Below are 18,650 nucleotides of genomic sequence, written 5' to 3' on the forward strand. Positions count from 1 at the left end.
GAGGATAGCAGATGAGCTAAGGTCATTCATGGCTTGCCAGTGGGCCACACAAACAAAAGGCAAACATTCCAGCTGAATGCCATTGCTGAAGTCGGCAGCAACAGAGAGGAGGAGTGGGAGAAGGAGACAGAGCAGGGCTCAGTGAAGATAATAGCTTGAGGGTGCGTGTGTGTGTGTGTGTGTGTGTGTGTGTGTGTGTGTGTGTGTGTGTGTGTGTGTGTGTGTGTGTGTGTGTGTGCGTGTGTTCTAGGGGATTATCTGAGGAACTATAAAGTGGGGTGAACCAGGGTTTAAGGCTCGGTGTGACCAGAGGGAACGGGGGCAGGGTACAGGGCCCGAGAAGGGGCGGACAAAAGGAGCATTTGGGCAGATGAAGAAGTCATCATCATTAAGCCACTGGAAGTTTACTGTCCAGTTATAAAACTCATTTAAAAATTAGGGGCGAGGGGGTGCGTGTGAAAGGGCAGCGGGGCTGGAGGGCCGCGTAGCGACTCGCCGAGGGAACAGTACCGCTAATTCATTAAGGGGACGAGCGGCCTTTTGTGGTAATACAAGGTTGACTGGAGTGGTGACCTTGCCACACACTCTGGATGAGTTTAAGGGCGAGGCATTTAACCTTAAACTAAATCTCAGCCGCGGACAAAAGGCCAGCAGCGTTTAACGGCGCAGGTCGACCAAACGGATAACTGATGCAGCAAAACAAGCCTTGTTAAAAAGTAACCAACTCATGGATCCACACTTCACTCTAGTTGTCTACAGTGGAATTAAAGTAATGTTCCAGCTTTTGATAGAAAAGAGTTCTCGTCTTTGTTAAATAAGAGGCAAGCATCTAATTGTATGTAAGTTCCAATGAATACGGACGGATAACCAGAAAAAAACAAACAGAAAAACCTACAACTTCTTTTTATACTCAAGAACAGGGCTGCAAAAGCAATTTTCATCAATGATTATTTTCTTGATAAATGTCTTAGTTATTTTGTCTATAATAGATCACAAAATAGTGAACATTGCCACCACTAATGATCATTTCCCCAAGGAGATGTTTTCAAATTGCTCTTATTTGCGCACACACACACACACACACACACACACACACACACACACACACACACACACACACACACACACACACACACTTATCCACCATTAAGATTGATTTTCAACGAATCATTTCAGCTCAGCTTAAAATTATGACTTTTTGGACACGGCCGACCAGAACAATGCAACTGGGCAATGGCTGGTTATAATGTGTTGTGTTGCCGCGGTGATTATAAATACATACATACATACAGCTCATGCAATCTCTCGCCAGCTGTGATAATAGAAAAATTTAAAAAAATCTGATCACATATTTAAAATGCCACACCCAAACTGATGGGCTTACTTTGGGAATCTCGGCCACAAAAAACAGCTTCTACACATTCCGCAGATTGTAAGAAAATGTAAAAAAAATAATTGCCAAACATGTCAGTTCTTTGCTAACGTGACCAGTGAGCAGAAGAGGTCAGCTCTCAAAGCCGTTATCCCCGATAGAATGAGTGAATGAAAGTGAAGGACGAGTGACAGTTTACAACGCTGTTCATGACTGTGTAATAAAATGGAAGGCCTGTCAGTGAACCCAATCTGCATTTTACAGCGCGGCCGGGGTTGAACGTCAGTTCACCATAGCCAGGACAACAGGGAGGGACACAGGACCCTAATGCATTTATGGACTTATTCAGCGGAGCCATATTGAATAAGACAACAATGAGTTCTATTTCATACTGTAAAGCTGTCACCAGCGAGGGGTTGAACACCGGTCAATGGTAAAGGGCACGGGGAGGGAAGATGGAAATAAAGTTAAAGACAAGAGCACATGCTATAATTGAACTGGTCAAATCAACTCTCTAAGGATATACATTTGTAATCCAAGACTGGGAAAATGATCCCGAACCTTGTCTCGCTTAAAGAAAAGAAATTAAGACAATGATACATTTATTCACCTAATCACCAGTTCCTTAATTAGCCTGTAATTTATCCTATTCTGAGAAAGATATCGATCCGCCATCATTGCCACAGCTTCTTCTAACATCTGGTCCACACCTAATGGCTCATCCCAGAGGAGATCTTTGATGATGGTTGACCAGGCCTTGTCCTGGCCATAAACTGTTGTTTAGACAGCCCTGTTTGCTAGAAGGGTGTAAAAGGAGAGCCATGGATCACGTTGAGAGGGCCAACACTATCAAAACACTGTCTCTTATCAGATGACAGAACTAGCAAAAGGGGTCAGGTTCTGTTTGCCGCCGGCTTGAGCTGCACTCAGCCTTGCCTCCACGTCACATGTCAGACAGACTGAGGTGCTGATAATAATGGGGGGGATCTCCGACATGATCGTTGTGTCAGCGAACCTTTCAACACACACACACACACACACACACACACGCACACGCACACACACAGTTGACCCTGACCAATTTGGTGACCGAGGCAAGATTTTAGCCGGTTCCCCGTTCGACCACCAATCATTGTGTTCACACAGAGACTGCTCTGCCCCGAGGGATGGGTGGCGCCTCTAGCATTCGCCTGTATTGCCTTTTGCATAGGACCGGCTCTGCAAAAACTCAATGCATTATAAGAGTTTGTATTGTTGCACCTCCGTTTTGGTACCGATACTAAAAGACATAAATGCATGAAAACTGACTCAACTCAATGTAAGCATTTTATGACCTTCACTGTCATTCATGTAAATCTTCCTGATAATTTCCAAGTACATTTCTTCAGGAAATTAGTTATTATTGGAAACTTAATTTATTATTATTGATATTATCTGTTTGTTGAATTTTATGTTTGCCTGTAGACAAAACAATTAGAAGACAAATTAAAAAAATATTTTAAAAAGTGAATATATTATAAAATGACTATGACAGTTTCCGGGACTTGACCCTTCTACATAATGTGACAAACATTTTGATCGGTACTCTAAAAGTCCCCTCTTCTAGGGTTGAATTAGTCTATTAATCAAATCGTTTTAAGGCTTTTCACAAGAATTCAATAAATGTTTCAGCTTCTTTTAATATAAGAATGTTATGCTTTTCTTTTAGTTATGTGATAGGACGAGTAGGTAACCAATATGGACATTTTAAACCACCATCTGACATTTTATACATGATTAATTAATTAACTGAGAAATAATTAGCAGATGAATGGATAATAAAAACAGCCTAAATTAGTTGCAGCTCCACCCTGCTCCTTTCATTAGACAAATCAAAGACACGTTTGAGATAAAGACGTCAATTGTCTCTATAAAGACCTTCACTAAACATTTCGGATGCTTCCAACTTTTCCCCAAATGAAGTAATATACATAAAAAAACACAGATACAAAAGACAGGCGATCCCCTCAAAGTTCAGTCAAAGTTCTTCCCTGAAAAGTTCCCACAACCGACACAATTTAGCCACGCAGGAGCACTGAGCACTCATGGAGAGGCCATAAGAAAGAGGTCTGTTGTGTTTATCAGGCATCCAGAGAGAGACCCACCTTTCACAATGGGACCTCTCCATTCTTTTCCTTCCTGAAAAAAAAAGTCTCAGCCACCTTGAATCCGTTTGAGTGACACCGGGACAAAGAGGCTTCTCAATGTCCTCGACGCAGGCGCCTCCTCCCCTTCCCCTCAAAACTTCCTCACCGGGCGATCAGCTGTATCCATCATGTCCCTCTTCCTGACCCCAGGCGGCATTGCTGCATCAGCACCCCCCATCCCGATTAATAAGCACCAGGTTGCCCTCGGTGACAGGACCCACACTTAGATCCCATCAGTCCTCCTTACTGCGGCAAGAGCCACGGCATCAGCAGGACTCTTTTTTTTGTCTTATTGAGACAATGGAAGCAGGGATCTTTTGTTGAGGGCTTGACCCCACACACAAGCTCTGCTGATGAGAAAAAAGTGACAGTAAACCTATTCAGGCCCGGTGCACTTCATCCTGCCTTGATCCCTCCGAGAGATGAGATACTTTACCGACTGGCAGATGTGATAGTTAAGACGGGGGGCTCCTGTGACAAAGTGGTGCACCAAGCAGAAGTAATGCTCGATACGGCACTCAGGTGCAAAGTGAAACACGTTACGACTTCAAATGTGTTCCTGCTTTCTTTTCAGCCATGTTCCTCGAAAGTTATTAAGTGGGCCATTTCAAAATGTCCCTACTAAACAGTTTTGCACCAAAACATGAGTCAAAGTAAATAATATATTTTCATAAGCGTCGAGCTAATTGGCTCAAACCAGATATTTTTTTCAACCCAATTTCCTGTCGGGTGGCAATCTCCAATTATTCTGTCCTGTGAGTAATATATGGGGTTCAGTTTCTCTTTCCATAATCATATTTATTCAACACTGGCACAGCAAGACAGTAAAAACCCCCGACTTCACTTCACCCTCGCAGCTTAACATCAGACTTCCAACTCTGCCGTTACACTCATTACTGTGATACATGGTATGTGAAATTATGGTTTATCTTAATTCTTCAACAGTACAAAATCATTAAGTGGAATTATTTCAACACAAACATAAAAACAAACTACAGTACACTATGCTCCTGCATAAATTAATAAGGTAAACTTAAAGGAGTACCGTGTCATTTTGGGAAATCCGTTTTATTGCATAGGCATAGACACGAAAGCTCAAACATGGAGAAACCGCTTGCTCTGTTAGAAATGGGCAGCTGTTCCCCGCCGCAGCAAAAATAAATTGCATTCTGTGTTGTCAAGACCACAGAAAACAGCATAAACGCAGCCCGAAGGGACAACTAGCAAAGGCAAGTGTAGTGTAAGCAACCTTCCTCGGCAATGCGGCAATGCAGCTCTTATCATAGGGGACAAAGACAGACAGAGAGAGAGAGACTCTTTGCAGGTAAATAAGATATTACAAAGCATATGATTCACAGCAGTTTCTCATTAATCACTCACTAACTGTATGAGATCTGCAATTGTTTGGTTTCCTGACTCATTTCCTCATGGGTTTCCTGTTTTCCTGTTTGGGCACCTGTCTGTAACATACGACTGAAGACCTCTGTCTTCTGCTACAGTCGAGGCTATAAATGGACATGAAACTATAGCTATAGGACACACAACTGGTTTCATTGAATTAGTTTGTGCTTTAATGCTATTGATTTTATCAGCAAGTCAATACACCGATCTAGAGAGGGAAATCAATAAAGAAGGCTTAATCTGTTAGTAGTTTTCTGTGTGTTTGCCTGTTTTTTTTCTGGGCTTGAATAGCAAATGTGTATATGGAGATAGAGAGAGAGAGAGAGAGAGAGAGAGAGAGAGAGAGAGAGAGAGAGAGAGAGAGAGAGAGAGAGAGAGAATGACCTCCCCTGTCACAGAGGAACGTTGAGTTCTCGCAGCAGAGGTCTGGGTCTTGGTCACCGTAGCCTTGGACAATTGGTGACAGCCTTCTGCTCCAGGCAGCCCGCTCCCCCACAAACCTTGGCAGCATCAACACACGCTGACCTTGTGTTTCGACATGAGCGCGAGAAAGAGAGAGAGAGAGAGAGAGAGAGAGAGAGAGAGAGAATGTCCTGTTTGTGATATGTGTATCTATGTGTGTGTGTGTGTGTGTGTGTTTGTAGGAAGATTTCGGAGAGAAATATATGTGATGCTGCTGTGGTAATGTGGGAAATCTGGCACCAAGCCTGAGTGTTTCCAGCTGTTGTTAGAACGTGTCCTGCTCCTTTGCAACTGCAACACCAAGTTACACAACACTGCAGGATGTTTCACGAGACTGACAATAGAACTGCAATAAAACCGTACCTTCATCGCAGTTAATTGCCTGGCAAAAGTAATGTCTTGCTGCGACTGAAATTAGAATAAACCTGTGTGTGAACTAATTTATGTGTCTGCTAACTGCTAATTTATAGTTAGCACATAAATTAGCAGATTAAAAGAGCTCAAAAAGGCACAGAGGGTGATTATTGGGTTATTTCTTTACACATTTACTATGTACACAAAGCAAGGAGAAGCTCTGAGAACACGTGTTAATGTTCAGAATGTTAAACACAGCTCTTTAAGTGGAATAAAGGCACAATGAAAGTGAAATAATAAATGCAGAGGATTATTACCGATGTGTGCAGCTGCCACGTTAATCAATAGATAGAAACCTGATGAATGACTCAAACACTTGTAGCGAAGGCCAAAACAATGAACTTCCTATCAGACTATTGCACTGTGATCAAACACTGAACTCTTTCAAAAAAATAAGGTAATGCATTAATTTTTTTGGCTGCAGGTACTGTTCCACTAGGGTTGGCATCTGTGCAAGGGAGACGGAGGAGGAGGAGGAGGAGGAGGAAGAAGAAGTGGAAGAGGAGGGGGATGCAGCAGTACAGTCCGTGAGAACACACTGTTCCATAACAGGACTGTGCAAGAAGGGATTCTCAGCTGGATGCTTTCCAGGTTTCAATGGAGACAATGAGGACATATTATTACAAAGAGCTCTCAGCCGAGCTGCATGCACACTTCGCTCTTTATGAGCTTACATTCATGTAATGGAACCCCCCCACCCCAAAAGTATAAACACTGTAGACGTGAGACTTCATCATACCGCTGCAAATGGCACACTGAACCTCGGTCACCGTGACGTGCCATCACCCACACAAATGCACTCGCGCTTAAATGGCGACTGTTTGACTTTGTGCACTTTCTGACGAGCGACTCTGGGGGAAAAGTCCTGATTAATTTCTGTCAGGGAGCTATTTTGACTTTGATTTCGGGGGAAAGAGCTCAATGGAGCGACACAGTTGGAGCTCATGACTGTTTTAGCTCTGTATTTATAAGCTTTACGACATGCTCTGTAGCAGTGCCGTGAGCATGGCTAAGTATGATGGATGCTGCAGAGAATGAGGGCTGATATAAAACTAGGGAAGGGGTTCGTTGAGTCATTCGGTTCGTCCACTGTAGGACATCCAGCGGTGACAGATAAGAAACCGCCATGCATGTCAGAATCAGAGATAACCAACAGAACAACAGGAAGTGCCATCTACCGGGGGTCTCACACACACACACACACACACACACACACACACACACACACACACACACACACACTTGCAACAAAGAGCAGGATGTTCAGGCCTTTTCGGTTGTACTCCTACATATTGCATGTCCTACCTTCCCTTCAACCATCACTAAAAGTCACATTCTAAGGCACTGAGGAGGCTTTTTTTTTAGCTTAGAGGAATTTCACCCTCACAACCTTTTCCATTCCCCTTCACTCCTGAGTAGGCCATAAACACAGAAGGGTAGACTCACACAAAATAGCACAAATTCATCGTGAGGCATTCAGGGACGAGATGTTCGTTGGATCATTAAGCAACGAGGAAACAGCAATGTGCCTCAACCGAGCTCAAGTTAATGAGTGAGGGTTTAACACATGCAAGAGCAAGGAGCAATGAGACTGTGAGTAAAGTAGCTGTTGGAATTAATCCAAAGGTTAAAAAAAAAGAATGAAATTTAGCTCATGTTTAAAGTGTGTTCTACTTTTTCACTATGCTATTTGTTTATTGAAATGCACAGTACAACTGTAATTGCTCGAATGCTCTTCATCCACAAGAACATAAGATGGTTAACAGTTCAATACACACTCATTTGTATTCGCTGCGACTTGGAACAATAGAGCTAAAACTAACTAACACATCATTATTATTTAATATTATTATTTAATCTATAAAATATGTGACTAGGGAATAGAATAAAAAAATGCAAGTTTATTTAAATCACTTGTTTTGTCCAAAAAACAGCCAAAAACTTCACTTTGCTATTATAGAACACATTTACATTTACATTTGAGAAGCTGGAACCTGTGAATGACATTTTAAAAAAAACTTTAAAACTCACTGAAACAATTGATCAATTATAAAATGTGTGTGTCTGATTAATTTGATTGACTAATTGTTTCAGCTCTTAATCATAGCACACTAAAATAACATTAAAATATAACTCCACTTCCTGCAGGTGAGACTAAGATATAACAGCTGATGGTGGAGGGCTTTGAGGAGGAAGCCCCACCCCCACCAGAGGGATCAATGCACATAAATGGAAGAGGTCACAGACCTTTGACATCTCCTTTCAGCCGGGGGAGGGGCACAGGCCTTTGTGAGATTGGCTTTAATGATCCGATTGTCGACTGTGTCATGCGCCTACATACAGTACAGAGTTTGTGTCACATTGTCCTCCCCTCTGTGCACACTCCTCCCTCAAGGCTGCACAGTTTTGACACGCAGTAAGTGTGGGGTTTGAATGAAAAAAAATGTTGCCCTGTATCTCACTCTGTCTGCATCCAGCTGCCGAGCTTCGCTCTTCATCACCCCCACATCTGTTTTAAGCACTTCTCCTATATCTCCCTCCATTCAGCCTCCCTATGCTCCTCTTTAGACATTATCAGTGCTTTCCCTCACTCCTCTTTCATGCTGCATTTTTTTAAGAGATATTTGATCAACTACTTATTTAGATTAAAATAACTTCAACCACATGTAGAACGAACTCCCTGCTACAGAGAGAGAACAAAAACACCAGCCTGACACCACCATAACAGTCTGTGAGTACTCAGACATGACCAGTGGACACGGTGTTCCTGGAATTCTTGACCCATCATTAAATAAAAGGACAGGTTGAAGGGTTTACTAGCATTCATGCGGAACACATTTGGTTCTGCAGATCAGCACCGACATGTTCTTTTATTTCTCATGTTTCTTGAAAACAGCCATTAAACAGATCAGCCAAAATCTGACACACAATGACGGTAATTCTTTCTACTCTATTACGATTCGGAGCTGCCTGCACAACTTGACCGAATGAGTCTGACTTTCATCAGATGCTGTTACTGCTGAAGCAATACAGATGTCTTACTGAACAATGCTACATGAATACACACTTTCTATGTGATGTATTTGGCTTAAATATATCATTTAATCCCGTTTTGCATACACTGGATCTATATTATTATTTTACAGTAAATAACAATAACAACATTTACTCAAGAACAGAACATAAAGCCAGATTAGAAAATGTATATTCAGTTTTTAGGTATTTTACTCTACATTTTTTACTTGAGTAGTTCCACTTAATGTATACTTCTACTCACCTACATTTCATATATATATATATATATATATATATAAATAGTATAACCCCAGTAGCAAGCATTATATTTAAACTTTTTTATTGTGATGGAGACTTTTTTAAAGTTTTTTATTGCTACTTTTTTTAAAATCTATTCCAATTATTCATTCTATTATTGTTACTACCTTTATCATGATTAATATAGTATTTGATTGTCTACTTTTAGATCAGAAAGTGTGTTTGATTGAAACAATGACCACATAAGCGTGAAGCAAAAAGGAAACTTGTTTTTTGCTGCCACTGCCTCAGCAGAATTTGGATAATGAGGGTTAATTTGAGGACCACCTGTTTTCTGGGTCATGTCAAACAATAGCGCTGATCTTTCTCGTTGGGATTTAGTCCCTTGTACCATCTGTACTCAGGATCAGAGAAGCCCACAATCACTAGGACGTACCTCTGAAAGGATCAAGAGAAGCATCTGCCTGCATTGCTGACTGGTCCCAGAGGTGTTTTTGTGATCTTATTTGGTATTGTGAATGATCCGTGTGGGTGTTTCATGTGAAAGATTTTTCCTCACTGATCAATATTTAAAATGACGTGTTTGTGGAATTGGCTCGAAGCCAGCGGAGAACCTGAAACCTCTTGGTTGCCGACTGGATTGGGAATCAATTGTTACGTATTGTTGTGTATGATACTGAACACAAATCAGAGTAATCTATCACACACATGTTTGTCATAACAGGGAAATGTTCAAATGAAAATGCATCTCCCAGAAAATAAACCAAAAACGCACAGGGCCAGCTGAGCAAGCTCAAGGCCCAAACGGCAAAAGAGGAGGCCTGGTGAGCTCGAAATGATGGCCGGGGAGAAAATAAATCAATCTGTTACCCTGGTGACAACTGCCTTATGTACCAAAAAGGGATGTGAAATAATCATCTCTCCACAGCTTGATCGAGCTTGAGAAATGACATGTTGCATTTTTTGCAAAAACCTCCGCGCCTCACAGCAGGTCTTCCGCACAACGCAACAGCTGTTAATGATACTTTGGCAAAAAAATAAATAGAGAAGGGGTGCATTGACGATAACAAGATGAAAGATTGACTAAACAGCATGTTCTCAAAAGATGAATTTCTATTTTAAAGAGGGCATCTTTTGAGGGACGAGCAATAACCATCATGACCTAGTTTTCAGTTTCAGTTACATCTCATTTTGGTTGATTCAAATATGCTAGAACCTGCATGTGTTTATTTCTCATCAGTGGCATGATGGTGGAAGTTTGCTACATGTAATATTCCCAGTTTACAACAAACCTCCAGCGAGAGGGAAACTAATGAGGGTCACACCAATTTCAGCAACAAATATAGCTTTTAAAAACTATATCCAACTCTCCGAGCCGACATGTCACTCACGTTTGAGAAATAAAAAAGGTTAAAATGCCCTGACCACACAGAACAAACGCCCAGCAGCCAAACCTCCACAACTGAAGGCCTTAACAAAAGCCTCAGGGGAAGGAGATGTCTCCTTCAAGGCTAAAGAGAGAAACCTGTCCGAGCGCAGGAGTGGTGTCACGGGGGCCTTACTTATCTCCTCCCAGATTAACTCCCAATTGTTCCCCTGGAACAAAGGTAGCCAGGGAGGAAACCAGCTCCCCAAGGGCCAGATGGTCAGCGTGCAGGGGCCCCCGCTGTTCCCTGCGGCCCTTCCCCTCTCTGACAGTGCTCTCGGTGACACAGGCCACCCAGCCGAACCTCAATCTCAATCCACACTCCTCGTATAGAGCGTCCCTTCACGTCAGCGTCACGTGAGGGATGCTTAAATTGAGTTTAAGAGGTAGTTGCAGAGGACAACCAGGAGTGTCGGCTATCACAAAATCCACAGTTTAACGGTGACAATCAGGCATTTAGATATTTTAAATAATTTATTTTCCACCCGGAAAACGTTTTGTTCAATTATAAGTGCTGCTTTGACATGAAAAGCGCCCTTGCAAGTTGCTTTATGGCCGGCTGCCACATCTGGTAGAATTAACTACTCTGCTGTAATCCGCAGCATCGTGTAACGCGCATGTTATTGTCATTAGCTCGAATGACAATTTGAAAGTGAAGAAGGGGGAGAGGAGACCTTTGAGACATGAAACATGGAATGTCAGATTAGATGTAGTCAAGACAGACTGGTTTGCCTGTAATTACAATGACATACCACCAAAACCATCTCCCCAGCCCTGGTTATATGACCCTGTCCAAAACTGCTGAAGCCGGTTTCAACATCTTGCCTGAGGCAACTGTGACAGTCTTCAAGAGACAAACGTGTAAATTAGTGGGACTGGTTCCAGGCATACTTGACATGACTTTGTTAACAACGATCACTCACATAGGGACATGAGTGACATTTTCAAAGATGAAATGAGATAATATAATCTACATTCCTTTTAATACGCACAAGATCAATGATATGACTGCTGGTCTGCAATGAAGTTCCCTGGACTTCTTCTCTGCTGCGGGTTTTGTCAACAACAATAAAACACTCATATTACACTGCAAGTCACGTTAATTACCTACAGCCTAAAACCTAAACAGACTTTGCTTATGATGTAATTAATTGCCTCTTCTTACATGCTACTTTAATTACCCCATAGCAGTTGTTTTCATCCCCACAGCTTCAACACTGTTATACAAATTCCCTGAGGTATTTAAAACAAACTTTAAAGCAGCGGTTTGAGCCCCCGGGTGACGGACCCGACATCCCGCAGGCTTCAGCCCGATCCCCGTTTCTTATTACAAACGTGTTTTCTCTCTCTCTCTAAATATTTTTCTGGTTCACAACTTTACTATTTTGTTTTTTACCCTACTTTCCTCTCTCTCTCTCTCTCTCTCTCTCTCTCTCTCTCTCTCTCTCTCTCTCTCTCTCTCTCTCTCTCTCTCTCTCTCTCTCTCTCTCTCTCTCTCTCTCTCTCTCTCTCTGTTTTGGCGCAAGTGCGCGGATTCAGAAAAGCCGTGCACCGCACACGCCTACCTTGATCCACTCAGAGACGCGTTTACACGGCCATGTCCACGTAGAATCTGCGGGTTGAATGTTCGCGTCCCTTGACTCGAGCGCCACCACCCAACACACACACTGTTGCTTCTGCGCTCCCCCTGGTCGCGCTGCTCACAGCTGATCTGCGCACCGACGAGTGACGTCACGATGTTACTGTATACGTATGCCGTTCGGTCCTCCCCGGTTCAGCCGAGGATACGGTCCCGGTTCAGCTTGTTGTTAAAGCGAGAGGATGAAAAACACAAGAGTCAGACGCAAAACGAACACGTCACAGATGTTACCGGAAGTAGTCGGTCAACCGGTTCTAATTAACCAAAGGTAGTTTAAAAAAAAGAAGTCAGGCGTGACACCTCACAATGTCATATACAGACAGCATAAACAGACTAATACAATAACAAACTAATGAACAGAATAAATAAATCAAACATGCAAAAGGAGAGTATACGGCGTGGAACATGATATACAATACAATGCTTGTAAGAGCCTTGATCCGTAGAGGGCAAACGTCTAAAATTCCCCGACTTCAAATTGTCTGATAATTTGGTGTCTGTGATAAGGTAACATATCTTGGACATTTTATTACAGGACAGATGAGCGATGATGAAGACATCTGTAAACAATGTCGTAGGATGTTTGCACAAGCAAACATTCTCTCAAGCAAGTTTGGTATGTGTACAGATGGAGTGAAGATGTCCCTGTTTAGAGCATATTGTACACCACTCTACACTGCACACTTGTGGTCTAATTACACAAAAGTAAGCCTACAGAGACTTCAAGTAGACGCCATGAGAATACTACTGAAGAGACCGAGATGGTGTGGTGCCAGTGAAATGTGTGTGGCTGCAGGAGTTAATACTTTCCAAGCCGTTTTAAGAAATCTTAGGTATTTATCTGTCCAGTTAATGACTGGATTGAATTAGCCCTCCCATTAACCTATAAGACATTTTATTTTTAAACAGCAACAATAGCAGTTCTCATAAAGTTAACTCATAAAGTAACTTTTTTCAGTATTTTTCCCACTTCTGGTCTCTCAGGTTAAAATACCATCCTCTGCTGGCAGAAACACAGAACTGATACACTGAGTTCAACCTGCATAAAAAGAAAGAAACAAAAACAAAGATACATTTGATTGAGATTAAGTGATATACATAACATGTGTGATTTTTAAAACGAGCACGCGACACAGCATGTTTAGTAAACACTTACATTTTTTAACACAGAGTTTTCAACCATGAACGTTGTACAACACTGCCCTCTGTTGGTGGATATGCAGAACACAGACACACACACGCGCGCGACAAATCAATATGACACATACATGCCAAATTGAGAGAAGACAACGGCAATATACATCTCTATGAGCTGAATATTTACTTTTAGATCACTGCAGTATAATCTAGAAAAGGCTATTAGACTATGTTGAGTGATCCTGATAAAACATAGACCTTGATGGATATCTGGGGCTAAAGAAGTGAGCTTATTGGAGCTGGTATCCCCAAACCTTGTCACTAACTCACAACCACACCAAGAGTACAGGTGCTCCACATTAGAATTGAACAGAATGGGCAATTTAAATATGACTATGGGTATCTGTAACCCATATAAATGCTTTACATCACTGAATATACAATATAATGTGATACATATGTGATTATGGTCCATAACCAAGAGCATCTATTACCCATTTGGATAATTTTAGTCACTGAATATAATAATAATAATAATAATGCAACTTTATTTATTCAGACACATAAGTCCATACAACAACACAAACAAATACAACAAACAAATACATACAATACTAGGACACTATGACGCAGGCAACATCATTGCAGTCACTCCCACACAAAAAACATCAAGGCATTTGGTTCAATGTTTCCAAAAAAAAGAAGAATACCTTGTATCACCTTTTGAAGGCCTGTATGATTAAATTGTCAATCGACATATAAATATAATGTAATCGAATATCATAGAAAAGTATAATACACAATTGATCATTTGCACTTAATACACATGACCTGCATTGTGTTTTCTCTCCTCCCTCTGACAGTAGCTGTGGTAGTAGAAATGGTAGCTGGCCACATTTTTACAACGCAACATCAGTGAACAGCAACATGTTGCCATTATCCGTCTGTGAACTCTTTTGAATGCGCCTCGGCACGGCGCATGCGCAGTGCTTGACATTTTGAAGTTGCTCCTCCGGGGTGTTTGAACAGGAAGGCGGACATGTTGGTCAGGCTGTGGGAGAAAATCGGGCATCGTCTTCTGTTTTTGTCTTCTTCCGAAAACTAAACACACACTTACAACTTGGTGGATTAATAAGCATTTTTCGACCCGGGAGATAGAACATCGCGGACACGGGAAACGGCCGACAGGCAGCGACAACGCACGGGGATGCAGCGGAAGAACAGCCGCTAGACGTCGGATCTACAGCCGTGTTTCAACTGATCAAATCTTTTGGAAGAAGCAGAAGTTTTTTTTTCTTCTTTCCCACCACTTCTACTTTTGAGCTGTCAGAATATATTGTCGTTTTCTGCAAAGGGGGGCCCTGGGCACAAATATGGGAACGGGCCCGGACTAACCTCCCCCTCCTCTCTCACACAAACTTTGCTTTTCAAACAGACAAAAACAGTTCACTTTTATATTGCCCTTTTTGTTTGGATGCACCGACGTTTTTAAGCCCTTATCCTCAGCGGCAACCTGCGGAGGCTGACTACTAATCTGTCACCGCATTTATCTTTTTGCCACTGAAGTTTGTCTGCCACTCGTACTGGGGGGGGAGAAGAAGAAGAAAAGAAAAAAAGAAAAACCTCCTTTCGACTCTGAAAGAATGTGGCTTTTGTACATTCAACGCAACCTTGGACGTTTCGTCGTGTGTGAGAGCTCGAGGAGAACGATGCGTTGTCTCTGAAGTTGCGGCGCAAAAGTTCACGCGAAGAAAAAAGGGAACGTTTTGGCTAGCTAGCTGACTGCTAAGGCTAGCTAGCCAGCCTCCTGCCTCGTTTTTGTTCGTAGCTCAACGGGGTTTTAACAGCGAACATGTCGGCTGGGGAAAGTATGGCGGCTCGGTTTGAAAAGATCGATGCCATGTTGAAGAACCCGCAATCGGAAGTAAACACGGATTGTCTTCTGGTAAGTTTGTAACTCGCTTAGCTGGGCTAGGCTAAGGCCGTTCGGGGTCAGGCTACTCCTTGGAGCAGAGCGTCTTCTTCTTCTTCTTCTTGTTCTTCTTCCGAGACCAACAAGTCGTCTCAGTTGTCACTGACGGAATGTGTTGCTAGAAACTCCGACGGGCCGATTTGCCTCGCACACTTAATCATAATCAAACATTAGTGTATGTGTGTTACTTTTATAGAATATATATATATATATATATATATATATATATATATATATATATATATATATATATATATATATATTAGGTGTTTACAAAAAGAAAACAATCAACAAACTCTGGTGTCCTACAGTCATAACATTGCAGGCCAAAACAATGAGACAGCAGTAGCATTGATGTTTAACAGTAACCTTACTGAACAAACTAGCTTCAATGACTAATTTAGAAGCAATGGTAACTGAACTAGACTGACAGGTGGCAGCCGTGTTCCTATTATTTGTGGTTAGGCCAGTTAAAGCAAATTATGCTATTATATCTGATCAGTTGTATTGATTTCCTGGCCACCCACTACAATCTAATAATGCTTAGTGATGCCACTAGTGTGCTTTTTTTTTTTTTGTTGATCAGAAGGAAGTTGGTGGTTAGGTGTGCTGTTTTGTCTATATTTACTTTATCTCAGCGTCATTTGAAGTGATGTGCTGCCTGCAAGCCTGTTGTAACCTGCAGGCCCCCAGCTGCACCAGTACACCTGCCGGCTGCTCCCACTTCCATGGTCGACAACTCCTGAAGTGACTTTCCAGTCTGAGGAACGAAGGCAGCTGCTGCCACGTGCTAAACCCTAAAGCAACACCACCATAATTTAAAAGCATGCATTTTATTACATGCAGGAAATAGGAAGTGTTTGTTGATATCATGATCCTTTTTTTGTCTTGGGTGACAGTGGCACTAAGTGTTTTCACAAGGATTTGGCTCTTAGTGACTCATGAGAGTAGTCACACTCGGATGTGCGGTGTCATGAAACGTCCACGTTTTCTGTTGGCAGGTAAAGGCTGAGTTTTCGCCGAGGGTTCCCAGCTCAGATTAACAAGGAATGACTGGTAGTTGTAAGTCTGTGTACATGCAGTAGTTTCATTGTAACCCATTCGGGTGTTGTTCACCTCAGGTCAATGCATTTGATTAATGATCCCTGCATCATGATTGTGATTAGTGAATGCATTAGCAGCTTGCAGACTGACTTACCGAGCAAAGAAACATGGGGGAAGCGGTCTGTTTTGGGATGGGGGCTTGTCCTAACCCCCCCCCCCCCCCCCCCCCACACACACACACTCACACACACACAAGCAACTTGAAGTGTTTGTGTATAGGCTTCTGTAGATTGCCGTCTTTTGAAAAGAAAAGCTCGCTTACTCTCTGTGACCTCCCATCCTGTTGCAGGACGAGGCAATTAAACTCACCTAAAAGTGCACATGCTCTGCATTTTCAATAGCAAAAATCTATGGGGACTGTTCCTGCTAGCAGCCACACACACAAGGGTGTTGTTCCTCTTTTTACCCCCCTTTCTGCGATCTTGCCTGATCAATGAATGGAGGCCTTTTGCTGAGGCTCTCTCTGCCACCATGCAACTCCACCCACAGCTTAATAAAATTCCGTGCTAATCAAATAACCTCTTGTCTTTGACTGGCCTGGAGTTCCCTGTGTGTCCCAAAGCCATTCTGCACGTCTGGGGAGGGTTGTGAGACCAGGCAGCTCTGAGGTAGCTGGGTGTGGGCTCTTCTCTCTACCCATAAACCAAAATTATGTGGGCCGAAGACTCATGTTTCTGAAGGCCGTGAATCAGGACATTTAACTCATAAAGCAGCCAACATGCTTGGCTATGAGTAATAGGTTCCATCAGAATGCACAATGCAAGCCTTTTACCGGCTGTGTTTCTGTACCTGAGTCTGAGCTGGCGTTGCTCTCCCTCTAATGTATGGCACCGTTGGACTTAAACATTTTTTCCAATAGAGGCCTGGTCTGTGTTGTGTGATGGCAACACTTGGCCTGCACTGTACCACTCTGCTCAGGGGCTGGCCTATTGAGGAAAGTATTCAAACCGTGTCGCCCTTATCTTCACCCTTTTAAATAAATCCTGCTTGGAGAGAAGAGCGCCTTATCCGGTTGGGCTGCCCCCACCAATGACTGTGCTCTGGGCAGGCCAATCCGAACAGACAGAATTCTTGACATTGTGATGTGAGAGCTCACTGACATTAAGCGTTCTGAGCGTTGTCCACATGTGTTCTTCTTTCCAAAACATCTTGCATCGGATCATTTTTATCAAGTGATGTGTCTGGATTGAACATGCTCACCTCAGTTTGAGTCTCTGAAAGTTAGCATCGAGGAAACGTGTTTGCAGAGTTATTAAAATATGGAATATTAATTGCTTTTTTTTCACTTTGTCCCTCAGTGATAGACCAAATAATTACAGACTCTATTAGAATGGTTGAGTTGATCTGTCGGGACTTGTTTTGCGAGGGCTTTGCCTAATTTGAGATGGAAAGCATAAAGGCGTATGTCTTTGTTCCTACTTTTACACTTGGGGTGCATTGGCGTCTCTGTGTTTTGATCCCTCTTTCATCTGCTATTTGGACTCTAAATCTGTAATAAGAGTAATTACAGGAAACGGCAAGGCTAGTAAACCAGATTTGAAGCCAGTGATTGACTGCGTGAATGTAGCATGTACATGTTAGGCTGGATGCTCTTATTTTGAAGTGATTTAAAACATCAGTTGAATGAGATGAATCGCCTAACTCAATGAGTGAAGTGATGCAGTTCATGTGGTGGCTGGAGGTAGACCGCTACGATACAAATGAGCTTTGTGCTAATTCATTTACACTTTTAAATTTAGATCTATTTAAATGCTTTATTAAATGAATGATCTCATGAATGAGTTACAATCACATTTGTGGGTTAACGCCCACCAGCATTTGCCCCTCAGATTAGATTTCTTCCCACAACAACGTCTGCGTTGACTAATTGATGGAGACACTTATCACACTTATCACGACTGACCATCAATGCTGCTGTGTGGCAAAGAAGCTATGGCATACACATTGCTAGTGTGGAACTTATACTTGCTTTTGTTAAGTTTCTGTTGTTATTAATCATCAATTCTTGTTTTGTTGCTACAGTCGGCATGTGGTGTTTTCTTTTTTTTACATTTCAAGCTAAATGCAGCTCAATTCTCAGTACAGACACTTGAAGGAAACGTATGATACTGGAATACTATAGTCTACAGATGCTGACCATAAACCACTGTTTTACTGTTCTCAGTCACAACTGCCTAAATTTGAGTCACGGAAATGATTTGTAGAATGATTTTTACTGGCGTTCCTCCTGATTGCCGTACAGTCAATCTGCTGTGGCCCAGCTT

General features: G+C 42.3%; 1 protein-coding gene across 2 annotated transcripts in view; it reads left to right on the forward strand.

Moving 5' to 3' along the window:
• Window positions 1-14,684: 14,684 nt before the first annotated feature.
• Window positions 14,685-18,650, forward strand: part of rock1 (Rho-associated, coiled-coil containing protein kinase 1) — a 29,152-nt gene continuing 25,186 nt past the window's right edge. For both annotated transcript variants that reach the window (XM_079214820.1, XM_079214821.1), the window contains exon 1: window positions 14,685-15,255. In XM_079214820.1, the coding sequence (XP_079070946.1) occupies window positions 15,163-15,255 (93 nt within the window). In that variant the 5' untranslated portion in view covers window positions 14,685-15,162. The remainder of the gene's footprint in view (window positions 15,256-18,650) is intronic.

The sequence above is a fragment of the Taurulus bubalis genome (assembly GCF_910589615.1).
Source record: "Taurulus bubalis genome assembly, chromosome: 1".
NCBI classification, from domain to species: domain Eukaryota; kingdom Metazoa; phylum Chordata; class Actinopteri; order Perciformes; family Cottidae; genus Taurulus; species Taurulus bubalis.